The sequence below is a fragment of the Aethalodelphis obliquidens genome, unplaced genomic scaffold (genome assembly GCF_003676395.1).
Source record: "Aethalodelphis obliquidens isolate GAN/ISIS:26980383/991018 unplaced genomic scaffold, ASM367639v1 scaffold2, whole genome shotgun sequence".
In the NCBI taxonomy this organism is placed as follows: Eukaryota; Metazoa; Chordata; class Mammalia; order Artiodactyla; family Delphinidae; genus Aethalodelphis; species Aethalodelphis obliquidens.
In genome coordinates this window covers 37,976,161-38,000,095 of record NW_020837946.1, presented here as the reverse complement: position 1 = coordinate 38,000,095, position 23,935 = coordinate 37,976,161, and the positions used below count along the sequence as shown (strand labels likewise).

At 39.4% G+C, this 23,935-nt stretch overlaps 1 protein-coding gene across 1 annotated transcript in view; it reads right to left on the bottom strand.

Moving 5' to 3' along the window:
- The window catches only part of PGAP1 (post-GPI attachment to proteins inositol deacylase 1), a 68,534-nt gene extending 53,897 nt beyond the window's left edge, over positions 1-14,637 (bottom strand). The window contains exons 1-2 of the mRNA XM_027125262.1: positions 14,372-14,637; positions 1,866-2,019 (exon numbers count right to left, since the gene is read on the bottom strand). Of these exons, the coding sequence (XP_026981063.1) occupies positions 1,866-2,019; positions 14,372-14,518 (301 nt within the window). The 5' untranslated portion in view covers positions 14,519-14,637. The remainder of the gene's footprint in view (positions 1-1,865; positions 2,020-14,371) is intronic.
- Positions 14,638-23,935: the final 9,298 nt, after the last annotated feature.

Genomic DNA, 23,935 nt, shown 5'->3' with positions numbered 1-23,935 from the left:
TCTTAATTTCAAATGCAATTCCCATTTCCTGCATTTGTACTCTCTAGGTTTTGGGTTTAGCAAACAAAATAGCTGTTTGGCATTCCTTTTTTTTTAACATATATAACTCATGTACTATACAACTCATTGTGTAAAGTGTACAATTCAATGATATTTTGTATAGTCAACCATTTCTGCAATCTAACTTTAGACATTTTTTAATCACCCCAGAAAGAAAACCCTGTACTCATTAACAGTTACTCCTCATTCCTCTTCTCCTTCTAATTCCTAGAAAGCACTAATATACATATGCATGCATATATATATATATAGGTAGATAGATAGATGTATATAGAACTGAATCACTTTGCTGTGCAACTGAAACTAACACAACATTGTAAATCAAATATACTTCAATTTAAAAAAAATCTAAGATGATAATAAAAACAGTAAAAGTTATTTTTACTAGATAAAAAAACAAAAACCCAATGTTAAGTGGAAGAAGCCAGACACAGAACAATGCGTACTGAGTGATTATATTTATAGTGCGACGTTTAAAAATAGCCCCAAACAAGTAGACTATATTAGAGATGCATACTTAGATGCTAAAACTATAAAGAAAGTCAAGAAAATGACTACCTTAAAGTTAGGAAAGGAGGGAGTTTTAATCAGGAAGGGGCACACAGGAGGCTTCCAGGGTGCTGGCAACCTTCTACTTCTTGACTTGGGTTTTGGTTCCATGGGTACTCACTTTATAATCATTTTTAACCTAATAGCCATATTTTATGCATTTCTCTGTATATGTGTTATATTTCAAACACAAAGATTAAATTAAAAAAATCAGAGTATATCATTTCCTACCCAAACCCTCCAATAGTTTCTCATCACACTTAGATCAAAATTCGAAGTCTCTTCCACAGCTTTTATGACATAGCCTATGGCTACTTTTCCATCCTCATCTCTTTTCATTTTCTCTAGTCTCAGTGGCCTTGAACGCACCAAGCACGTTCCTGCCTCCGGATCTTCCCCAAATAGTCACATACCTCAGTCCCTTGCTACATTCAAGCCTCCGCTCAAAATGTCATCTCCTCATACTGGCCTTCCCTGGCCACTTCATCTAAACTAGCCACCTCCTGACCCTGTTTATCCTTTATCCCTTACTCTGGTTTATTTTTCTTTCTAACTTTTAATATTACTGGCATACTAATATCTAGAATATCTAGAATACTACCTGGCTCATGGTAGGTACCCCATAAATATTTGCTAGCTAGCTAGATAAACATGTAAGTAATTATACTAAATGTTGAAATAATTCTATTCTCATTATACAAAAGAATACACCATTTAATAACAACAAAAAAAAGAGCAGGTTTTAGCTGAAATTACTTCTAGATTGCCTGACTGTTAGGCCAAAAATAACTGCTATATTTCAATTTGGAATCTGTACATATAACTTCCCTACCCCCACCTTTCTGTGTTTCCCTCAGTATTTCTAGACCTAATTTAAATAGCTCCAAAACAAAGAAACCAGTCTCCTCTCTTGTTCAGCAATAACATAAACCACTGACTTACTTCTCTAATCAATGCTTTAGGTTCTGTTTTCTGTACCCTCCACTTCTAACATAAACCTCTTTCTTCTGCTGATTCCTGAATCCCTATGTCATCTATTTATCATTCCGCTCCATCTTATCTTCTCCTACTTACTCTTTGCAAAGTGGCTTGCAGCTATTCTTTTTTGTGTACTTCTCACATGTGCTTCTCTCAGACAAAATGTCATATATTTGTGTCTCCCAGTATACCTAGCGTTAATACCTAACACAGAGTACATGTCTGATAAATTCTTCAATTGAATTTCACAGCTTTCAAAATTTACTTTTGAGACTTACCTTGCTTATAACTTCCAGCATTACCGGGAAGAAAGAGAACAGGAATACCCGTTAAAGGGAGAACTTTGTGTTCTTCAGCATAGGATCCTTCTCCATAAAGATATAATTCATATGCAGGATAGCGTTTTGCCAGTTTCTTTGGAAGTTCTATCTTCTATAGAAAAAAAAAGCAACTTCACTTTAATCAGTTTTACTAATACAATTCAGTCTCACCGTACCCAATTCTGAATTTGAAATAGTACAATATAAAAATATTACTGATGATAAAACTACACTTAATGCACAAGTTCTACTTTTAGTTTACACATATGAAGACTCAGTCTTGAGTTATGTGAGCTTTAAACCATGTAGTCTTCAAGAAAGCATAAAATGGGACTACTTGAAATTCTAATAAATACAAATTACTCAGAATAGCTACTGGCAAGAGAAAAACACTGGTTTATGTCAGCAAGTTCCATGTTAACATAACTGAAAATGCATTTAATTTAGTATCAGTTATCAATTATACTTAGAAATGATAAAAGCTTTCCATTATCAAATGAATTCTTTTTTGCTATTTTAAACTGTTTTGTAATGTCTCTCTCCTTTCACTCAGGCCTAACTATACTCCAAGCTGTTACATCATTCAAAGGAAAGTAAGTTTGTTTTATAATGCAGCTTTCTGACCTCTCAACTTAATATGCTTGACCTACAATGTGCTTAACAAATTAATCTGAACCTTACAGCCATGTCTTGGTTGAGACATGTACACTCTTCTCACCATGAACATTCCAGTGAATTAGCATCTGTTTCAGTTTTCATGGACTTGGTGCATGGTTTATCAGCAAGCCTAAAACTACTCTGCAATTCATATTACTGTATACCAAATGAGGCAGTAATTCACATAACATTTCTTTCAGCAAAATACAAACGAAGTCTTAATGTCATCCCCAAAAGGTAGGCATCTATAAAAGTGGGAGTAAAGTATAAGTTCTTCTTCTCCTTTTTTCCCCCGAAGGGATGGAGACTGTTAAAAATGAAACCAGTTACATTGAAGAGTAGATTTTATTTAAGTACACATCAATAGATTTAATGATCTAGCAGTAATGTACACGTGCTTGGTAAAAATTTTAACTACTGAATGAATTTTGAAAATTGTAAATGGATAATGACTACTGAAAAAAATCACTGTTCTAGAAAAAGCATAATTCTGATCATTCATGCAAATTCCTGAATATTCCTTTGAGGATAGTACCATAAACAATCTGTGCCACTAACACCATGAAAACATCTTTAGAGATTGTGACCTTATTGTTTAAGATACTAGCAACTTTATCTCCTCAAATATTCAAAATACAGAGATACCAACCCCACTATTTGCTTTATATGTGTACATGGACTTAGATTCAAATTAGTCCCAATATTAATTATGCATAGTAAATAATCAAAAAATAGATGTAATATTTTGTTTCTTTAGGTACAAATTAAGCAAAAAGAAAAGATGAGAGAAAAAGGGAACAGTTATCTTAACTCCTCTCAATTTAGTACACCATTTGATATAGCAGTACATGCGTATTAGATCACTATTCTTTTTAGGACAGTAACTAAAAAAGTTTTGAACTACTTGAAAATTAACTCAGAAGAACAGGAACTATCAAATATATAGAAAAAGAAATATTTAATTCTCTGGAGACAGAAAAGCAAAAGAATATTACTTGATATATTTCATAACCTACTATTATAAAGGCAATTTCATAGTGAGACACTGTACATTTAAAAATATGAAGGCATCAGACGGCGGGGAAGATGGCGGAAGAGTAAGACACGGAGATCACCTTCATCCCCACAGATACATCAGAAATACATCTACACGTGGAACAACTCCTACAGAACACCTACTGAACACTGGCAGAAAACCTCAGACCTCCCAAAAGGCAAGAAACTCCCCACGTACCTGGGTAGGGCAAAAGAAAAAAGAATAAACAGAGACAAAAGAAGAGGGGTGGGACCTGCACCAGTGGGAGGGAGTTGTGAAGGAGGAAAGGTTTCCACACACTAGGAAGCCCCTTCGAGGGCGGAGACTGCGGGTGGCAGAGGGGGGAAGAAGCTTTGGTGCCGCGGAAGAGAGCACAGCAACAGGGGTGCGGAGGGCAAAGCGGAGAGATTCCCGCACAAAGGATCCGTGCCGACCAGCACTCACCAGCCTGAGAGGCTTGTCTGCTCACCCGCCAGGGTGGGCAGGGCTGGGAGCTGAGGCTCGGGCTTTGGTCTGAGCGCAGGGAGAGGACTGGCGGCGTGAACACAGCCTGAAGGGGTTAGTGCACCACGGCTAGCCGGGAGGGAGTCCGGGAAAAAGTCTGTACCTGCAGAAGAGGCAAGAGACTTTTTCTTCCCTCTGTTTCCTGGTGCGCAAGGAGAGGGGATTAAGAGTGCTGCTTAAAGGAGCTCCAGAGACGGGCGCGAGCCGCGGCTAACAGCGCGGACCCCAGAGACGGGCATGAGACGCTAAGGCTGCTGCTGCCACCACCAAGAAGCCTGTGTGCGAGCACAGGTCACTATCCACACCTCCCTTCTGGGGAGCATGTGCAGCCCGCCACTGCCAGGGTCCCTCCAGGGACAACTTCCCCAGGAGAACGCACGGCGCGCCTCAGGCTGGTGCAATGTCAGGGCGGCCTCTGCCGCCGCAGGCTCGCCCCACATCCGTACCCCTCCCTGCCCCCGGCCTGAGTGAGCCAGAGCCCCCGAATCAGCGGCTCCTTTAACCCCATCCTGTCTGAGTGAAGAACAGACGCTCTCTGGCGACCTACACGCAGAGGCGAGGCCAAATCCAAAGCTGAGCCCCGGGAACTGTGCGAACAAAAAAGAGAAAGGGAAATCTCTCCCAGCAGCCTCAGGAGCAGCGGATTAAAGCTCCACAATCAACTTGATGTACCTGCATCTGTGGAATACATGAATAGACAACGAATCATCCCAAATTGAGAAGGTGGACTTTGAGAGCAAGATTTATGATTTTTTCCCCTTTTCCTCTTTTTGTGAGTGTGTATGTGTATGCTTCTGGGTGAGATTCTGCCTGTATAGCTTTGCGTTCACCATTTGTCCTAGGGTTCTATCCGTCCGTTCTTTTCAGTTTTTTTTTTTTTTTACTTCTTAAAAAATTTTTTTTCTAAATAATTATTTTTTATTTTAATCACTTTATTTTCTTTTATCTTACTTTATTTTATCTTCTTCCTTCCTCCCTTCCTCCCTTCCACTCTTTCTACTTCTTCTCCCTTTTATTCTGAGCCCTGTGCATGAAAGGATACTGGTGCTGCAGCCAGGAGTCAGTGCTGTGCCTCTGAGGTGGGAGAGCCAACTTCACGACACTGGTCCACAAGAGACCTCCCAGCTCCATGTAATATCAAACGGCAAAAGTCTCCCAAGGATCTCCATCTCAACACCAACACCCAGCTTCACTCAACGACCAGCAAGCTACAGTGCTGGATACCCTATGCCAAAAAACTAGCAAGACAGGAACACAACCCCACCCATTAGCAAAGAGGCTGCCTAAAATCATAATAAGTCCACAGACACCCCCAAACACACCACCAGACGTGGACCTGCCCACCTGAAAGACAAGATCCAGCCTCATCCACCAGAACACAGGCACTAGTACCCTCCACCAGGAAGCCTACACAACCCACTGAACCAACTTTAGCTACTGGGGACAGACACCAAAAACAACGGGAACTACGAACCTGCAGCGTGCAAAAGGAGACCCCAAACACAGTAAGATAAGCAAAATGAGAAGACAGGAAAACACACAGCAGATGAAGGAGCAAGATAAAAACCAACCAGACCTAACAAATGAAGAGGAAATAGGCAGTGTGCCTGAAAAAAAAATCAGAATAATGATAGTAAAGATGATCCAAAATCTTGGAAGTAGAATAGAGAAAATGCAAGAAACATTTAACAAGGACCTAGAAGAACTAAAGATGAAACAAGCAGCAATGAACAACACAATAAATGAAATGAAAAATACTCTAGATGGGATCAACAGCAGAATAACTGAGGCAGAAGAATGGATAAGTGACCTGGAAGATAAAATAGTGGAAATAACTAATGCAGAGCAGAATAAAGAAAAAAGAACGAAAAGAACTGAGGACAGTCTCAGAGACCTCTGCGACAACATTAAATGCACCAACATTCGAATCATAGGGGTTTGAGAACAGGAAGAGAAAAAGAAAGGGACTGAGAAAATATTTTAAGAGATTATAGTTGAAAACTTCCCTAATATGGGAAAGGAAATAGTTAATCAAGTCCAGGAAGCACAGAGAGTCCCATTCAGCGTAAATCCAAGAAGAAACACGCCAAGACACATATTAATCAAACTGTCAAAAATTAAATACAAAGAAAACATATTAAAAGCAGCAAGGGGAAAACAACAAATAACACACAAGGGAATCCCCGTAAGGTTAACAGCTGATCTTTCAGCAGAAACTGTGCAAGCCAGAAGGGACTGGCAGGACATATTTAAAGTGATGAAGGAGAAAAACCTACAACCAAGATTACTCTACCCAGCAAGGATCTCATTCAGATTTGATGGAGAAATTAAAACCTTTACAGACAAGCAAAAGCTGAGAGAGTTCAACACCACCAAACTAGCTTTACAACAAATGCTAAAGGACCTTCTCTAGGCAAGAAGCACAAGAGAAGGAAAAGACATACAATAACAAACAAAACAATTAAGAAAATGGGAATTGGAACATATATATCGATAATTACCTTAAATGTAAATGGATTAAATGCTCCCACCAAAAGACACAAACTGGCTGAATGGATACAAAAACAAGACCCATATATATGCTGTCTGCAAGACACCCACTTCAGACCTAGAGACACATACAGACTGAAAGTGAGGGAATGGAAAAAGATACTCCATGCAAATGGAAACCAAAAGAGAGCTGGAGTAGCAATTCTCATATCAGACAAAATAGACTTTAAAATAAAGACTATTAGAAGAGACAAAGAAGGACACACATAATGATCAACGGATCGATCCAAGAAGAAGATATAACAATTGTAAATATTTATGCACCCAACATAGGAGCACCTCAATACATAAGGCAAATACTAACAGCCATAAAAGGGGAAATCAACAGTACACATTCATAGTAGGGGACTTTAACACCCCACTTTCACCAATGGATAGATCATCCAAAATGAAAATAAATAAAGAAACACAAGCTTTAATGATACATTACACAAGATGGTCTTAATTGATATTTATAGGACATTCCATCCAAAAACAACAGAATACACATTTTTCTCGAGTGCTCATGGAACATTCTCCAGGATAGATCATATCTTGGGTCACAAATCAAGCCTTGGTAAATTTAAGAAAACTGAAATTGTATCAAGTATCTTTTCTGACCACAATGCTATGAGACTAGGTATCAATTACAGGAAAAGATCTGTAAAAAATACAAACACATAGAGGATAAACAATACACTACTTAATAACGAAGTGATCATTGAAGATATCAAAGAGGAAATCAAAAAATACCTAGAAACAAATGACAATGGAGACACGACGACCCAAAACCTATGGCATGCAGCAAAAGCAGTTCTATGAGGGAAGTATATAGCAATACAATCCTACCTTAACAAACAGGAAACATCTCGAATAAACAACCTAACTTTGCACCTAAAGCAATTAGAGAAAGAAGAACAAAAAAACCCCAAAGTTAGCAGAAGGAAAGAAATCATAAAGATCAGATCAGAAATAAATGAAAAAGAAATGAAGGAAACAATAGCAAAGATCAATAAAACTAAAAGCTGGTTCTTTGAGAAGATAAACAAAATTGATAAACCATTAGCCAGACTCATCAGGAAAAAAAGGGAGAAGACTCAAATCAATCGAATTAGAAATGAAAAAGGAGAAGTAACAACTGACACTGCAGAAATACAAAAGATCATGAGAGATTACTACAAGCAACTCTATGCCAATAAAATGGACAACCTGGAAGAAATGCACAAATTCTTAGAAATGCACAACCTGTCAAGACTGAATCAGGAAGAAATAGAACATATGAACAGACCAATCACAAGCACTGAAATTGAAACTGTGATTAAAAATCTTCCAACAAACAAAAGCCCAGGACCAGATGGCTTCACAGATGAATTCTATCAAACATTTAGAGAAGAGCTAACACCTATCCTTCTCAAACTCTTCCAAAATATAGCAGAGGGAGGAACAATCCCAAACTCATTCTACGAGGCCACCATCACCCTGATACCAGAACCAGACAAGGATGTCACAAAGAAAGAAAACTACAGGCCAATATTACTGATGAACATAGATGCAAAAATCCTCAACGAAATACTAGCAAACAGAATCCAACAGCACATTAAGAGGATCATACACCATGATCAGATGGGGTTTTCCAGGAATGCAAGGATTCTTCAATATATGCAAATCAATCAATGTGATACAACATATTAACAATCTGAAGGAGAAAAACCATATGGTCATCTCAATAGATGCAAAAAAAGCTTTCGACAAAATTCAACACTCATTTATGATAAAAACCCTGCAGAAAGTAGGCACAGAGGGAACTTTCCTCAACATAATAAAGGCCATATATGACAAACCCACAGCCAACAACATCCTCAATGGTGAAAAACTGAAAGCATTTCCTCTAAGATCAGGAACAAGACAAGGTTCCCCACTCTCACCACTCTTATTTAACATAGTTTTGGAAATTTTAGCCACAGCATTCAGAGAAGAAAAGGAAATAAAAGGAATGCAAATGGGAAAAGAAGAAGTAAAACTGTCACTGTTTGCAGATGACATGATACTATACATAGAGAATCCTAAAGATGCTACCACAAAACTACTAGAGCTAATCAATGAATTTGGTAAAGTAGCAGGATACAAAATTAATGCACAGAAATCTCTGGCATTCCTATACATTAATGATGAAAAATCTGAAAGTGAAATCAAGAAAACACTCCCATTTACCACTGCAACAAAAAGAATAAAATATCTAGGAATAAACCTACCTAAGGAGACAAAAGACCTGTATGCAGAAAATTATAAGACACTGATGAAAGAAATTAAAGATGATACAAATAGATGGAGAGATATACCATGTTCTTGGATAGGAAGAATCAACATTGTGAAAATGACTCTACTACCCAAAGCAATCTACAGATTCAGTGCAATCCCTATGAAACTATCGCTGGCATTTTTCACAGAACTAGAGCAAAAAATTTCACAATTTGTATGGAAACATAAAAGACTCAGAATAACCAAAGCAATCTTGAGAACAAAAAACGGAGCTGGAGGAATCAGGCTCCCTGACTTCAGGCTATACTACAAAGCTACAGTAATCAAGACAGTATGGTACTGGCACAAAAACAGAAATATAGATCAATGGAACAGGATAGAAAGCCCAGAGATAAACCCACACACATATGGCCACCTTATCTTTGATAAATGAGGCACAAATGTACAGTGGAGAAAGGACAGCCTCTTCAATAAGTGGTGCTGGGAAAACTAGACAGGTACATGTAAAAGTATGAGATTAGAACAATCCCTAACAACATACACAAAAATAAGCTCAAAATGGTTTAAGACCTAAATGTAAGGCCAGAAACTATCAAAGTCTTAGAGGAAAACATAGGCAGAACACTCTATGACATAAATCACAGCAATATCCTTTTTGACCCACTTCCTAGAGAAATGGAAATAAAAACAAAAACAAACAAATGGGACCTAATGAAACTTCAAAGCTTTTGCACAGGAAAGAAAACCATAAACAAGACCAAAAGACAATCCTCAGAATGGGAGAGAATATTTGCAAATGAAGCAACTGACAAAGGATTAATCTCCAAAATTTATAAGCAGCTCATGCAGCTCAGTAACAAAAAAACAAACTACCCAATCCAAAAATGGGCAGAAGACCTAAATAGACATTTCTCCAAAGAAGATATACAGATTGCCAACAAACACATGAAAGGATCTCAGCATCACTAATCATTAGAGAAATGCAAATCAAAACTACAATGAGGTATCATCTCACACCGGTCAGAATGTCCATCATCAAAAATCTAGAAACAGTAAATGCTGGAGAGGGTGTGGGAAAAGGGAACACTCTTGCACTGTTGGTGGGAATGTGAATTGGTACAGCCACTATAGAGAACAGTTTGGAGGTTCCTTAAAAAACTGCAGATAGAACTACCATATGACCCAGCAATCCCACTACTGGGCATATACCCTGAGAAAACCATAATTCAAAAAGAGTCATGTACCAAAATGTTCATTTCAGCTCTATTTACAATAACCAGAAGATGGAAACAACCTAAGTGTCCATCATCGGATGAATGGATAAAGAAGATGTGGCACATATATACAATGGAATATTACTCAGCCATAAAAAGAAATGAAATTGAGTTATTTGTAGTGAGGTGGATGGACCTAGAGTCTGTCATGCAGAGTGAAATAAGTCAGAAAGAGAAAGACAAATACCATATGCTTACACATATATATGGAATCGAAGAGAAAAAAAAATGTCATGAAGAACCTGAAGCAGTAAGACAGGAATAAAGACACAGACATACTAGAGAATGAACTTGAGGATATGCGGAGGGGGAATGGTAAGCTGGGACAAAGTGAGAGAGAGAGGCATGGACATATATACAGTAAGGTAGATAGCTAGTGGGAAGCAGCTGCATAGCACAGGGAGATCAGCTCGGTGCTTTGTGACCACCTAGAGGGTTGGGATAGGGAGGGTGGGAGGGAGGGAGACCGAAGAGGGAAGAGATATGGGGACATATGTATATGTATAACTGATTCACTTTGTTATAAAGCAGACACTAACACACCACCGTAAAGCTATTGACTAGATTGAGGACAGAAAAGATGTAGGCATACGAAAAGGATAATGATGAAAGATACAGAAGAGGGTCAAAGGGTTTTAAAAAAACACATTTATAGTAACAGGACTCCAATATATTTTAAATTATTTTATATTATTTTAAATGAGAACCCTCCTTCCCAAAAATTAAACAATCCATAGTCCATACTGCTGTCAAGAAATAACCTTGTTAAGACATACACCTTATGTGTTTCCTCACTGCATACACAGATGATAAACACTTGAGAGGTTCTTTAAAACCTCACTCTAATTATTCTTACCTATTTCCTTATAATTTATACATGCCACATTTTAGATTTTTTAATATGTTCCAAAATTCAAGATTCAACAGAGTATATACTGAAAAGGCTCTCCTACCCCTGGTTCGTTAGCTATCCTTACCCAGTTCCTGGTTCCTTACCCAGAAGGTAACCAATGTTAGCAATGTTTGTGCTTCCAGAAATACCAATATTTTACATATATACAAATACAGGCAAATTTGTTTTAGGTTATTTCTCCTTTTTATATAAATGATAACATACTATAAATACTACTTATGGAATGTATCCTGGTATACCCACCTTCACAAATGCTGTTCTTTATTCCTGCAGTTTTCTTGTTTCTGCACCTTGTGAACTGTATACATACCCTCCACTGCCCAGTGCACAACCTCTTCTCGATAGCCTTTGACTACCCAAGACGAACACGGCTGCTCTCTTCTGTGAAGAGCCTCGTACACACTCTCTTACAGTGAAATTATAACATTTAACACATTATATTTTACTTATCCATTTCACTCCTGTCTCCCCCCATTATATTTTAAAAACATAAATTTAAAGGCACAAGGTGTGATTCATCTCTAATTCCCTCTCAACCATACCCAGGATCTAGAATATATCTACACAGAGAAGTCATGAAATAAATTATATGCTAAATAAACATCATACTTAATAACAAAATATATGAGTCATATTTCCCAATATCAACATTTCCTTTCAGAGGGCAATTGTCAGGTCACATATCTAAAGAGAGCCAAACAAACTGTTGCATGAAAAAACACAGCACAGATGTTTTCTTATCGAATCCTACAATTTGCCTAAAACTGTTTGCTACCAAATACAAGCTCTGCCTTGCTGTCATAATAAGGCAAGAAGCTTTAAAGGATAGTGTGTATTTTGCCTGGTAGGTGTGTGAGATGTTCAATTAACTCTGAATAAGTGAGTCTAGGAAAACTAAAGGTAGAGGATTAATAAAGATACTCAAACAATTTAAAATTCAAACAATTTTTTCAGAGTTTCAAATTCCTGTCCCACATTTTATTTTTAAAATGGAGAATAAAATTGAGCATGTTTCAACTAACCTTTCAAGTGCCTCTAAAATTCTGCTAAAGAATATGCAAACGAGCAGTAAAAAAGAAGAAAAGCATCAAGAAAGAGAAGAAAACCCAACAACCAGGACATCCCATATGCTGAATACCAACCTGTGAACAATTAGAGCTTACTATAAAATATAATTAAAAGCAATATAAAAAACATGTTTAGAACACTTTTAACAAACCATTGGTTCTTAATTGGCTGACCCCAATTACCCAGAAAGCTCACATTATATTCAAAATGAATCATTTCTGTAGGCAGTTTTTAACTGTATTTGTCAAATAACTCAACCTAGTGTGCACAATAAAAAGACTAAGAGTCAAAGACAAATACTGTAGTGAATAAACACTTTTTACATCATAAAAATAAAAATTTACTGAAAATGTGTATCAAAAACTCCTGCCACTGTAATATTACTGTGCTAACATATTATTCACAGAAGTGTAAAACCTCAAAACAGCAAAATTAACTAAATAAGACTACCTAACAACACCAAAAAACCCAAATAGCTCTTTTGCATTAGCTACACTAATTTTCTGTGCCTTTCCAGTCAATTTTATGAGGCACGAAATGTATCTGTGAGGTCCATATGCTTTGTTCCCAACACTAAGTGATTTCTACTACTGCAAATATTAAAATAGTTTCAATAATTGTGGGTAATCCAAAAATAAACGGGAATTAGTACTGTATTGTTCCAAAATGATTTTATTTTAACCAAACTCTTCAATGCAGTACAAAACTAAAATGACCTACTTCAATCTATTGGGAGTTTCCTAATTATTAAACCATAGAAAAATGAAAGGCGATTATAAGGGCTCTATTTTCAGTCTTTTTAAAAATCTAAACTAAAAGCCCATATATTTAACTATATGTGGCCTCTGATAAACATAAACCAGCATATTCATTTAGAAATTAAGAGACAACTGTAACATGTTAAAATGTGCTCCTTCAATAGCATCTGATATCAAATGCTTCCACTTCCTCATAAGCACTGATGCAAAACCAAGGTAAAGATCTCAAAACAAATGAAATCTAAATTCGAATTTTGCCCATGGGAAAGGATGCTGTTCAGCAATTTAAACCTTCAGTAGTTTTAAGATCTAAATAACAGCGGGATAATCAAATAATATGCTCCTTCATAATGACCTGTACACGGAAACAATCAGGATATGCATCCTTCACCTCAAAGAATAAATCTGCTATGGTTTTAAATGCATTGTATCAATATGTATTATAGTACACAAACTTCTAAGGTAGGGAGTTATCATTACAATACATATTCCATAATTAGGAGATGCATTTATAAAGAAAAGAATGATTCGGAAGAAATTTCTTTGGACGGTTGTGCAATTTGTCACCATCTCTTTTTACAGCTGGTCATGAATGAAATTCTAGCGTCTACTATGCTGAACTGATAAAGCAACTGTGACTGAAAATATCCAAAATGGAACGAAAGAGGTGGGGGCGGAGACAGGAAGAGAAAGAAGGGCCGGGTCTCTCTTCAATTGCAAACACAGTTGAGAAAACAAAAATAACACCATGAAATAGATTTTGTATGCAACTGGTAAGGGGCGACACGCATCAACCAGGATGCATGCACACGCACCGACCCACGACCTACAAAACAAGAGGGCTCCGCAAAACCTTCACAGGAGAGAACTGCGCTAGTTCCCCATTTATTTACTCATCAGGTTAGCCTTTCAGACGTAAACCCCTTAAGTCTCTAAGGCAACCCTGGGAACTGTGTAGCCAGTACACGCTCTGCAGAAGCTCGGTTCCTTTCTAGAAAAGCGAGAGCTGACGCGCAAACACCTGGGCGGGAGGGGAAGAATTTCGGCGCGTGGGAAGCAAAGGAGTGCCCGGGGCACCTGTTAAGGCAGGGAGGCGGGGAGGATGGGGTCTGGGTTTGGGGAGAGGGACTGGAGCTGAATCTCTGGGGATGAGGGGCGTTGGGCCCGGCCCTTCTGATGAGCCTGTGCTTGGGATTTGGGACCGCGAAGGAACCGGGCAGCAACCTCGAGGGGGGCGGGAAGCATGCCCGGTGGGGTCACCGTGAGAGAGGACAGGGCAGGAGAAAGGGCAGGAGAAAGGGGCCGCGGGGGGCTGCGGAGTCTTCCGGGTCGAAGCAAGCGGGGACAAGATTGGGCTAAGGGGGCAGGAGAGGCGCGGGGAGCCGACGCAGGGGAAACACACAGAAGGGCCAGGCTGGAGGGGCCCGAGCCTCGGAGCGCCCAGCGAAGGGAGGGTGAAAGCTCACCTGATACTCCGGATACTCAAACATGTAGCTCATACTACATTTGTTTTCCTCAAATCCGAAGAAGACGTCCCACAGCCCCAGGGTCGCCATGAAGACCATGAGGGCATAAAACGCCAGGTTCCAGAGATTGACGGAGTGGAGGAACATGGTGCCGCCGCCGCCGCGGGATCCCTAGCCCTGACTCAGGGAGCCGAAGAACGCCCGGCTGCCAGCCTGGGAGCTAAATCCAAGCACGCACGCGTGCGCGGACGCCCGGCCAGCCCGCGGGCTCGCCGCGCAGTGCGCCTGCGCGTAGCCTCTCTGCTCGCCTCCCGCCTGCAGAGAGGGAGGCGGCGTTTGCTGGGGGAGCGCGAATGAGAGGGCCGAGAAGGGAGAAACCGAAGTGCGCTGGGTTGGAGGGTGAGGGGAGAGAGGGAAGGGCGCGAGGAAAAGGAAAAGGAGAAAGGGGAGGGAAGGGCAATGAGAGGCTGGCTGGAGGGAAAGAAGAAGAAGGGGGGGGGGCGGAGGGTACTAGTGAAGGATGGGCGGAGCGCGGGGTCCTGCAAGCGAGGAGTGGGAAGGGCTGGGGGTGGGCGTCGGGGGCGCTAACCTGGAGACGAGGAGGCGATTAATGATGGTGAGCCAACCGGGAGGGGGGACATCAGAGCCCGGAGACCATCAGCTGTCACGTCGCGAACACCTCTCCTGCGCAGCTTAAAAACCCTAACCGTTCCATTTTGAAACGCCTCAGGCCTCCGCGATTTCGGTTCTCCCAGCGGTGGTGGAGCACATTCACAGCTCTCTGGACCAGTTAGCTTAAACAGGGAACAAATGGCATTTTCCTTCCCCTCTTTGACCGCCGACGCCGGCCCAGTAGGTAACAGCGCTTAAAAGCACGGACTCTTTAAAAACCACCAGCAGGTCGACGAGATTCTGGTCTTGGTATAAGATGAAAGCCTGAATCACAAAAAGCATCGTTAGTCTTTAACGTTACCAAATTTTTCATTAACACTGATGCTCCCGATAGGTACTGCGTGATCCGTTTATCGCTGACTTGCCTTACTCCTCAGAATCTCCTCCACCTCTTTGGAAATTGGTTCCACATTAACATGTGGAGGCAAATTCGCTCAAGCTTCCACTCAGACTCCCTCAAGTGACTTAATTCATTTAGATGAATTTCGGTTTGGTGTTGCACAAAAAGGGGGTAAAAAGCAGCTCAAAAACCATTCACAATCACATATAGCAGCTTCAAAACAGTGTCTGTTAGGAGTTAGAAAGACACGGTAGCACCCTCTAAAGCTGACCCAACAGCAGATGGGGTGTGTGCGTGTGTGTAGCTAACTGCCGAATTCTTCTGAGGATTATTTTTGGCACTGACTGAATTTCATTTCCCTTGGGTTGATTTTCTAGTAATTTTTCTGTGCACAGGAAATTTGGCTGATACATAAAATCAAATAATTTTAAAAATAAAAGGAAGCTTATAGTTTATCTCATAGGATACTGTGACGTTCAGATATGAGAGCACCTGGGGTCCAGGGTGGAATTAGGGAGGAGTTTGTGCAGGGCATCAGGAGTCATTTGAGAAAGGATTTAAATTATACATTAAAAAGGGAATACTCAATAGTCTGGGATCTCGAGAACATCACAGGCAGGATGTTTGCGCCTTGTTTCCCCTAGCGTATCACGCTCAGCACAAATAAACCAAGGGTGAAGCTACACTCTCATCTGTTTATCCCAGTGTTTCTTAAACTTAATGTACATATGAGTCACTTGGAGATTCTGTTTTAAAAAGCAGATTCTGATTCAGTTTGGGAGTGGGACCCAAGATTCTGCATTTCTGACCATCTCCTGAGTGATGTTAGTGATGCTGGTCAGTCAAGTGCACTTTGAGAAGCAAGGATTTTATCCTTCCCGAGGACTCTGCTCCGTGGAGAAACCCCTGAACCTGAAGATGACAGAGCTTACTGTTCTGGTGGCTTTCATGAGTTGTGGTAACCTGCTGCCTTGATGGTACACTCAGAAAGGAGTAGGAGAGAGACTCAATGGACTCTATGTTTGTAATTGTTCTATCACTACCTTTTTACTTTCTTTTTTCCTATTATTATCCCCCTCCTGGCTTCACTTCATTTCATGTCTAACCTAACCCAGAGCATCACTTAACCACCCTCTGCCAGTGCTGTCGACTTCCTGAACTCTTGTCTTTCAATCCTACTCTGCTTATAAACGTCCAACCCTGGGTCAATATAGTCTGGCTCTGAGCTCTGACACCAGTGTATCTGAGCACTGCTGGAGAAAATGACACAGTCACTTGAATTACTGTTCAGAAATACTTTTATATGTTTCTGGTCAACTCCCTCTCCTAGTCCTCAAACCAGCTCTTTTTAGGCTGCCTACACCATCTTTTCTTTCTCTTTTAGCAGATTATCAGTACATAATTTTATCTTCATATTCATATTCACAGTGATAATTTTGATTTTCAGGTGCACATTCTTTCAACTCTTCATTTCCAGGTTCATTATCTCCATCCAGTCCTAATTCAGTTAATACATCTGAAGTGCTTGGAACAATGCTTGGCACATAGTAAGCATTAATATTATTATGATGTCGTTAGAGGACATCAAAAGCAAATCCCTCTAGTTGTGTTTTAGTTCCCATTCCTTCCTTTCTCTTCAGGAAATTAGTTCTATCAGGTTAAAGTCTCTGTCAATCTCTCTAATTCTTTTCTCTCTCCCCTGAAACATATAAGTATGCTTAGATCTTATTAATTTTATTTTTCCTTCCAGTTTTATTGAGATATAATTGACACAGCACTTTTAAGTTTAAGGTGTACCCCATAATTACATATATCATGAAATGATTTCCACAATAAGTTTAGTGAACATCCGTCATCTCATATAGATACAAAATTAAATAGAAAAAAGTGTTTTTCCTTGTGATGAGAACTTTTAGGATTTACTCTCTTAACAACTTTCATAGGTAACATACAGCAGTGTTCATTATATTTATCATGTTGTATGTTATATCGCTAGTACTTATTTATAACTGGAAGTTTATACCTTTGGACTACTTTTGTCCAATTCCCCTTTCCTGTACCCCAGCCTCTGGTAACCACAAATCTGGTCTCTTCTTCTGTGCGTTTGTTTTTGAAGTATAATTGATCTACAACACTATGTTAGTTCCTGATGTACAACATAGTGATTTGATATTTCTATACATTTCAAAATGATCACCACGATAAGTCTAGTTACCATCTCTACCATACAAAGACATTATGTTATTATTGACTATATTCCCTACACTGTACATTTCATACCTGTGGCTTATTTATTTTGTAACTGGAAGTTTGTACCTCTTAATCTCCCTCACCTATTTCTCTTATCCTTGCACCCCACCTCCCCTCTGGCAACCACTTGTTTGTTCTCTGTATTTGTGGTTCTGTGTTTTGTTATGTTTGTTCATTTGTTTTGCTTTTTTAGATTCCATATGAATGAAATCATACAGTATTTGTCTTTCTCTGTCTGACTTATTTCACTTAGCCTAATACCTCTGGGTCCATCCATGTTGTTGCAAATGGCAAGATTTCATTCTTTTTTATGGTTGAGTAATATTCCATTACATATATATATATATATACACACACACACACACATACACATGTGTGTGTATATATACATATATATATACACACATACACACACACATATGTGTGTGTGTGTGTGTGTGTACCACAACTTCTTTATCCATTCATCTATTGATGGGAACTTGGGTTGCTTCCATATCTTGGCTACTGTAAATAATGGTGCAATGATCATAGGGGTACAAATAACTTTTTGAATTCGTGTTTTTGTTTTCTTTGGATAAATACCCAGGAGTGGAATTGCCAGATCATAGGGTGGTTCTATTTTTATTTTTTGAGGAACCTCTATACTGTTTTCCATAGTGGTTGCACCAATTTACATTCCTACCAACAGTACCACAACCTCACCAATACTTGTTTGTTGTCTTTTTGATAATAGCCATTCTGACAGATGTGATATCTCTTTGTGGTTTTGATTTGCATTAGCTCTTATTAAAATAAAAAGAAAAATCCTCCCTGCAACTATTGCCTGTAACTCTTGCCTTCTCATCTCAGTCAGGGCTTTTAAAGGTATGGCTTTTTAAACTTAAATTAATGCAACTTTCATAAAGGAAATGACCATATTATAATTATTTGACAATTACCCGTCGACTGAAATATTTAATAAATTCATTAATATATCAGTTTTTTAGGAAACATTTTAGATTTGCTTAAGCTCCCCTTAGCTTTTGTCTGTTTTATTTACAGGAGGCAAAAACTGTCCTCTCAACACATGGTAACCACCCCCGTATTATCTAGTTTTGAATACAGGAAGAAAGAATCATGCTGTTTGGTGTGGGAATCTATTTTCTTTCTAAAATTAATTTCAATAAATTATACTGATCTCAATGTACTACACTCACACTATAGGTTTTTAAATAGGCTTTATTTCCTCTTTTTCTTAAAAAATATGTATATAATAGATTGGCTCTTAGAAACTAAGATTTATTCCCCTCAATTGGTTTAAAACTTTTTCTCAAACGTGTTAGTTTTTACCTCCTAGTACCTTATATGTAATAGGCATTCAATAATATTTGTATTTTTTGTTTGTTTGTTTTTTCGGTACACAGGCCTCTCACTGTCGTGGCCTCTCACGTTGCGGAGCACAGGCTCCAGACGCGCAGGCTCAGCAGCCATGGCTCACGGGCCCAGCCACTCCGCGGCATGTGGGATCTTCCCGGACCGGGGCACGAACCCGTGTACCCTGCATTGACAGGCGTACTCTCAACCACTGCGCCACCAGGGAAGCCCCAAAAAGATGAATGTGGGTTTTTTGTGTGTTTTTTTTTCCGGACGCGCAGGCTCAGCGGCCATGGCTCACGGGACCAGCCGCTCCGCGGCATGTGGGATCTTCCCCGATCGGGGCACGAACCCGTGTCCCCTGCATTGGCAGGCAGAACTCTCAACCACTGCGCCACCAGGGAAGCCCTGTTTTTAATTTACTTGACAATAACTCAGATTCTATGAATTACAGTCATAAAACCTCACCTTCCTCTTTGATGCTTCAAAGCTTAAAAAGAAAACATAATGCCAGCAACTCTGTGGCTGCCAGCTCTGTTTCCAAGGAAACAGAGAATAGATCATCAAAAACAAAGTAAGGATTTTCAACCTGATTACCCTTTTTTCACCAGTTCAGTCTCCATTGCTGCAGAAGGAAAGGCAACATAAACTCAGCCTTGGAATTCAGATTCTTGATTCTGTTTGTGCGTCTCTTGCTATTAAAAGCAGGCAAAAAATTTAATCTCTTGGGTTACATGTCGGTTTTCTCCTAGAGAGTTAAACTCATTCACAAGGATGAAGAATACCTTTTGAATATAAAGTACTATGTACATTTGCTGAATAACAATATGTTTTTGCATCAAAACTGTCAAATGTTTAAATTATTGATCTCAGATTTAACATTTCGTGGGAATAATATAAGTAAGTAATGAAAATTTCTAGGAAAAGGATAAAGACTTCTAGGATGAAATGTTTTATTTAAAGAAATAAGAAAGAGAGAGAGGACAGGATTAAAAAAATGATAGGAGTCAAGGGGGAAATAATTGGATTTCCATTCAACAGAGCAAAATACCATTATAACATTGTTCTTTGTTCTACATATTTGTATCTACTGTGGATAAAAATCATGATCTGGAACAATACAGATAGCTATAGATAACAAAATTTTGATTTAGCATTGTCATCTTACCTAGTGGTGCTATGTGTTTTATAAAAGCAGTATTCCTCTCGAATCAACACATTTTGCATCTTAAATTTACACAGCGTTATGTGTTAATTATATCTCAATAAAGCTGGGGGAATAAAAAGCAATATTCCTCTATTTAAAAATGTAGTTAAAGGGCTTCCCTGGTGGCGCAGTGGTTGAGAGTCCGCCTGCCGATGCAGGGGACACGGGTTCGTGCCCCGGTCCGGGAAGATCCCACGTGCGGCGGAGTGGCTGGACCCGTGAGCCATGGCCGCTGAGCCTGCGCGTCCGAAGCCTGTGCTCCGCAACGCGAGAGGCCACAACAGTGAGAGGTCCGCGTATCGCAAAAAAAAAAACAAAAAAAAAAACAAACAAAAAAATGTAGTTAAAGCCAGAGGATTCTCTTTGGGGTGAAGTGCACAATAGAAATTTGCTTTAATGGAAGTACAGTTTAAGAGGCTTTAGATGGCATATTAATATTTTCAGATAATGAATACTGAAATTCAGATAATAGCTCTAATGGGAACGAATGATTCATATCATTGTTTGGGGGCTTCCTTACATCAGTTTTCTACTTATATGTCTATTTCCCCCAAAGGATTCCAGCTTTTCAAAGGCATGGCCTATACAAGGGTCTTGATTATTTTTAATACCTACGCTCAGTACAGGCCTAGTAATTGGAGGTATTCTTCCATAAGTGTTTTTGAAGAAATATTTTTTATTTACTTACTAATACCCTATATTTTAAATAAAGGTTTTAGCCACATTTGGGTCTTTTACTATGAAATGCAGAATTTGTGGTATTCAAACACATTTTAATTGTAAATGCTAATAGCCAAAGTACACTACTTTTTGTAAAACAACTCTTAATATTTGAAAAAGTTTTTGAAAAAGACTTGGAGAATAAAATATTAATCCAGAAATTTACCTTAGCTAACATAAAAGTCTTTATATTAAAAGAGAATACAGTACCAACATGTGAAACAAACATGTACTTATCTTGAGAACAGTAAGGCACATAGGAAAAGATGGTGAGTTTTGGCTAAAGGACATGTTCATATATTTAAGCAAAGTATGGAACTTGATAAGACCTATAGAAATATTAGCAAAGGATCTGGAAATGTGTCCTCATCTGTATATTGAGGAGGATGGACTAAATCAGGAGTCAGCAAACTTTCTGTAAAAGGCCAGATAATATTTTCAGCCTTGTGGGCCGTAAAGTCTCTGTCACAACTACTCAACTCTTCTGTTGTAACATGAATGGGCCTATAGACAATATAGGTAAATGAATAAGTATAGCTGTGTTCTAATAAAACTTTATTTATAAACACAGGCAGTGGGCCAAATTTGGCCTCTTGGCCATAGTTTGCTGATCCCTGGGCTAGAAGGTTCCAATTCAATATTCCAGATTCAATATTCTATACCTGTGAATATTAACATTGGCCAATGCAGATTTTCTGATTTTCCAAACTCATTAGACATTGGTCAAGAACTGTGATTAATGGTGAGATAGCAGACAAACTTAGGTGTTAAGTGTTATTTGAACTTCAGCTAAATGTGCGTCAATTTAACCAGAGTTCTCTCTATTCAATATCACCATGCATATATATATGAAATATTGTGACGCTGTTTGATATAGTATTATGACTAATCTTATTAATAGATCCATTTTAAATAACTACCTAATATATTTTATGAAGTGTATTCAAACATATATGGATATAAGAAATCTCTCTAAGGAACTTTAAGGCAAAATAAATACCATTTGTTTTTATGACTCTTAAGTTTCCTCTTAGAGGGATAGAGACCAAAGTAATAGCCACTCATACGCTAGGTCATTTATAGAGCAGTATTAGAAACCTAAGCCTGCACAAAGTTCTACTGTTGCCTTTCTTACCATGAGTGTCTCATCTACAAAATTCTTAATGCATACCCCTCCTAGTCCTGGTGATAGACTACCGAGATAAAAAATCACGTTTAAATATTTTTTATGGTAAAAACAGGGTGAGCAGAGGGTTTCTATTGAACTTGAGGGACAAACTCCTGTTTAAGATAATCTCAGTAAATGGGAGATGATGCTGGAAGCAAACTGACATTTCTAGGAAGAATTGTTATGGGTATCTTGTTTTCCTTGATTAGTTAGCTTTTTAATGCTAAATTACTTATGACCTGATAAGAAGCAGAGGGAGTTTCTAAGGAGTCCAAACTTCAAAATGAACTTTTCTCAACTAATAGCTTAATGTAAGGAGGCCTGTTTCCATTTTTATCTCTGACTCACAATTTCTATGACTTGGGAAATTAATTTTTTTGAGCCTCAGTTTCCTCATCTGAAAAATAGGAAGAATAATTCTACTCTGGGGATTGCTGGGAAGATTACAAATATCTGTGTAAAGTGCCTGATATGTAATAGGCACTCAAAAAAATGTAACTAGTATTACTATGAGCTTCATAACACTTGGCTATTTAGAAAAACTAGTACTAGCCCCAGTAAAGTCAAAGAGACTTTCCTGGCACCAAAAGGAAAAATAAAAAAGAAAGACTAATGGTACACAACTAACAGAACATAAGGACCACAATCTTTCTATCTGTCAAAGAGGCTAACATGACGTATGACACCACACTGACATTCGGAAATAGAAACTTAATAAAAGAAGGTGGGGGCTTCCCTGGTGGCGCAGTGGTTGGGAGTCCGCCTGCTGATGCAGGGGGCGCGGGTTCGTGCCCCGGTCCGGGAAGGTCCCACATGCTGCGGAGCGGCTGGGCCCGTGAGCCATGGCCACTGAGCCTGCGCGTCCGGAGCCTCTGCTCTGCAATGGGAGAGGCCACAACAGTGAGAGGCCCACGTACAGAACCAAAAAAAAAAAGAAGGTGGGAAGTCCTTAAAAGGAAAAATGAGTACACTTTACTTACAGGCAGCAGAAAGATGCACTATCTTTTAGGAGCTAGGGAGTCTCCCCAAGGGAAGCACATTTCCCCAAGTGAAGGCACAGAGTTTCTGTGGACAGTTGATTTTGGACCCCTATCACACCTATGGTCCAGGGCAGCTGTCCAGCATGTGTCTGTTTTTCTGTTTAGTGGCTCTTCCTAAAGCTGTGTGGACACTTTTTCCCTCTGCTACTGCAAGGCTTACTGCAAACCTACAGCTGCTGTTATGCTTCTTAAGCCTTCTCTGCTGGGCAGTTGCCAGCTGCTAAAGCCCTGCTTCAAAGACCCCAAGAAATGAAACACATGGGAAGATCCCAGGCTCACTTTGCTGGATGTCAAAAGAGGCCAGTGTCGAGATAGGTACACAGAAAGGGTCCCTGGCTCTGCTGTTCTTAAAACCCTCAATTCAAAGAGTCACATTAAAAAGCCTCTAGGAACTCTCCTCTGAGAGGGTCTGCGTGACTAACACCCATTTAGTTCTTTGAACAGAGCCAGAGCCAGCAGACTGTCTGGGAGGGGTTAGCCTGATTTTCAGTCTATCTTTTCCTGTGTCTTGTGGGTGGGTCACATGCCATGAGCTTTAGGCGGACAGGTATGTACTGGTACCCGTGTCTGCTCAGTCTAGCCCAACATCTCCTACTCCAGTGCTCCTGACTTACCCTGATGCCTAGCCGGATGGAAGATAACGGATCCTCTTTTCTCACAACTGGTGCTGAGATGGGTCCCTTTAAGCAGTTCGTGAAAAGAATCCAAAAAGTAGGGGCAAGACTGAGGTCAGAAACTGAGGAGGTGACAAGTGGCCAAAGTGTAATCAGTAAAAGCAGAGTGAGGAACAGAACAGAGTCAAGGAACCAAGACA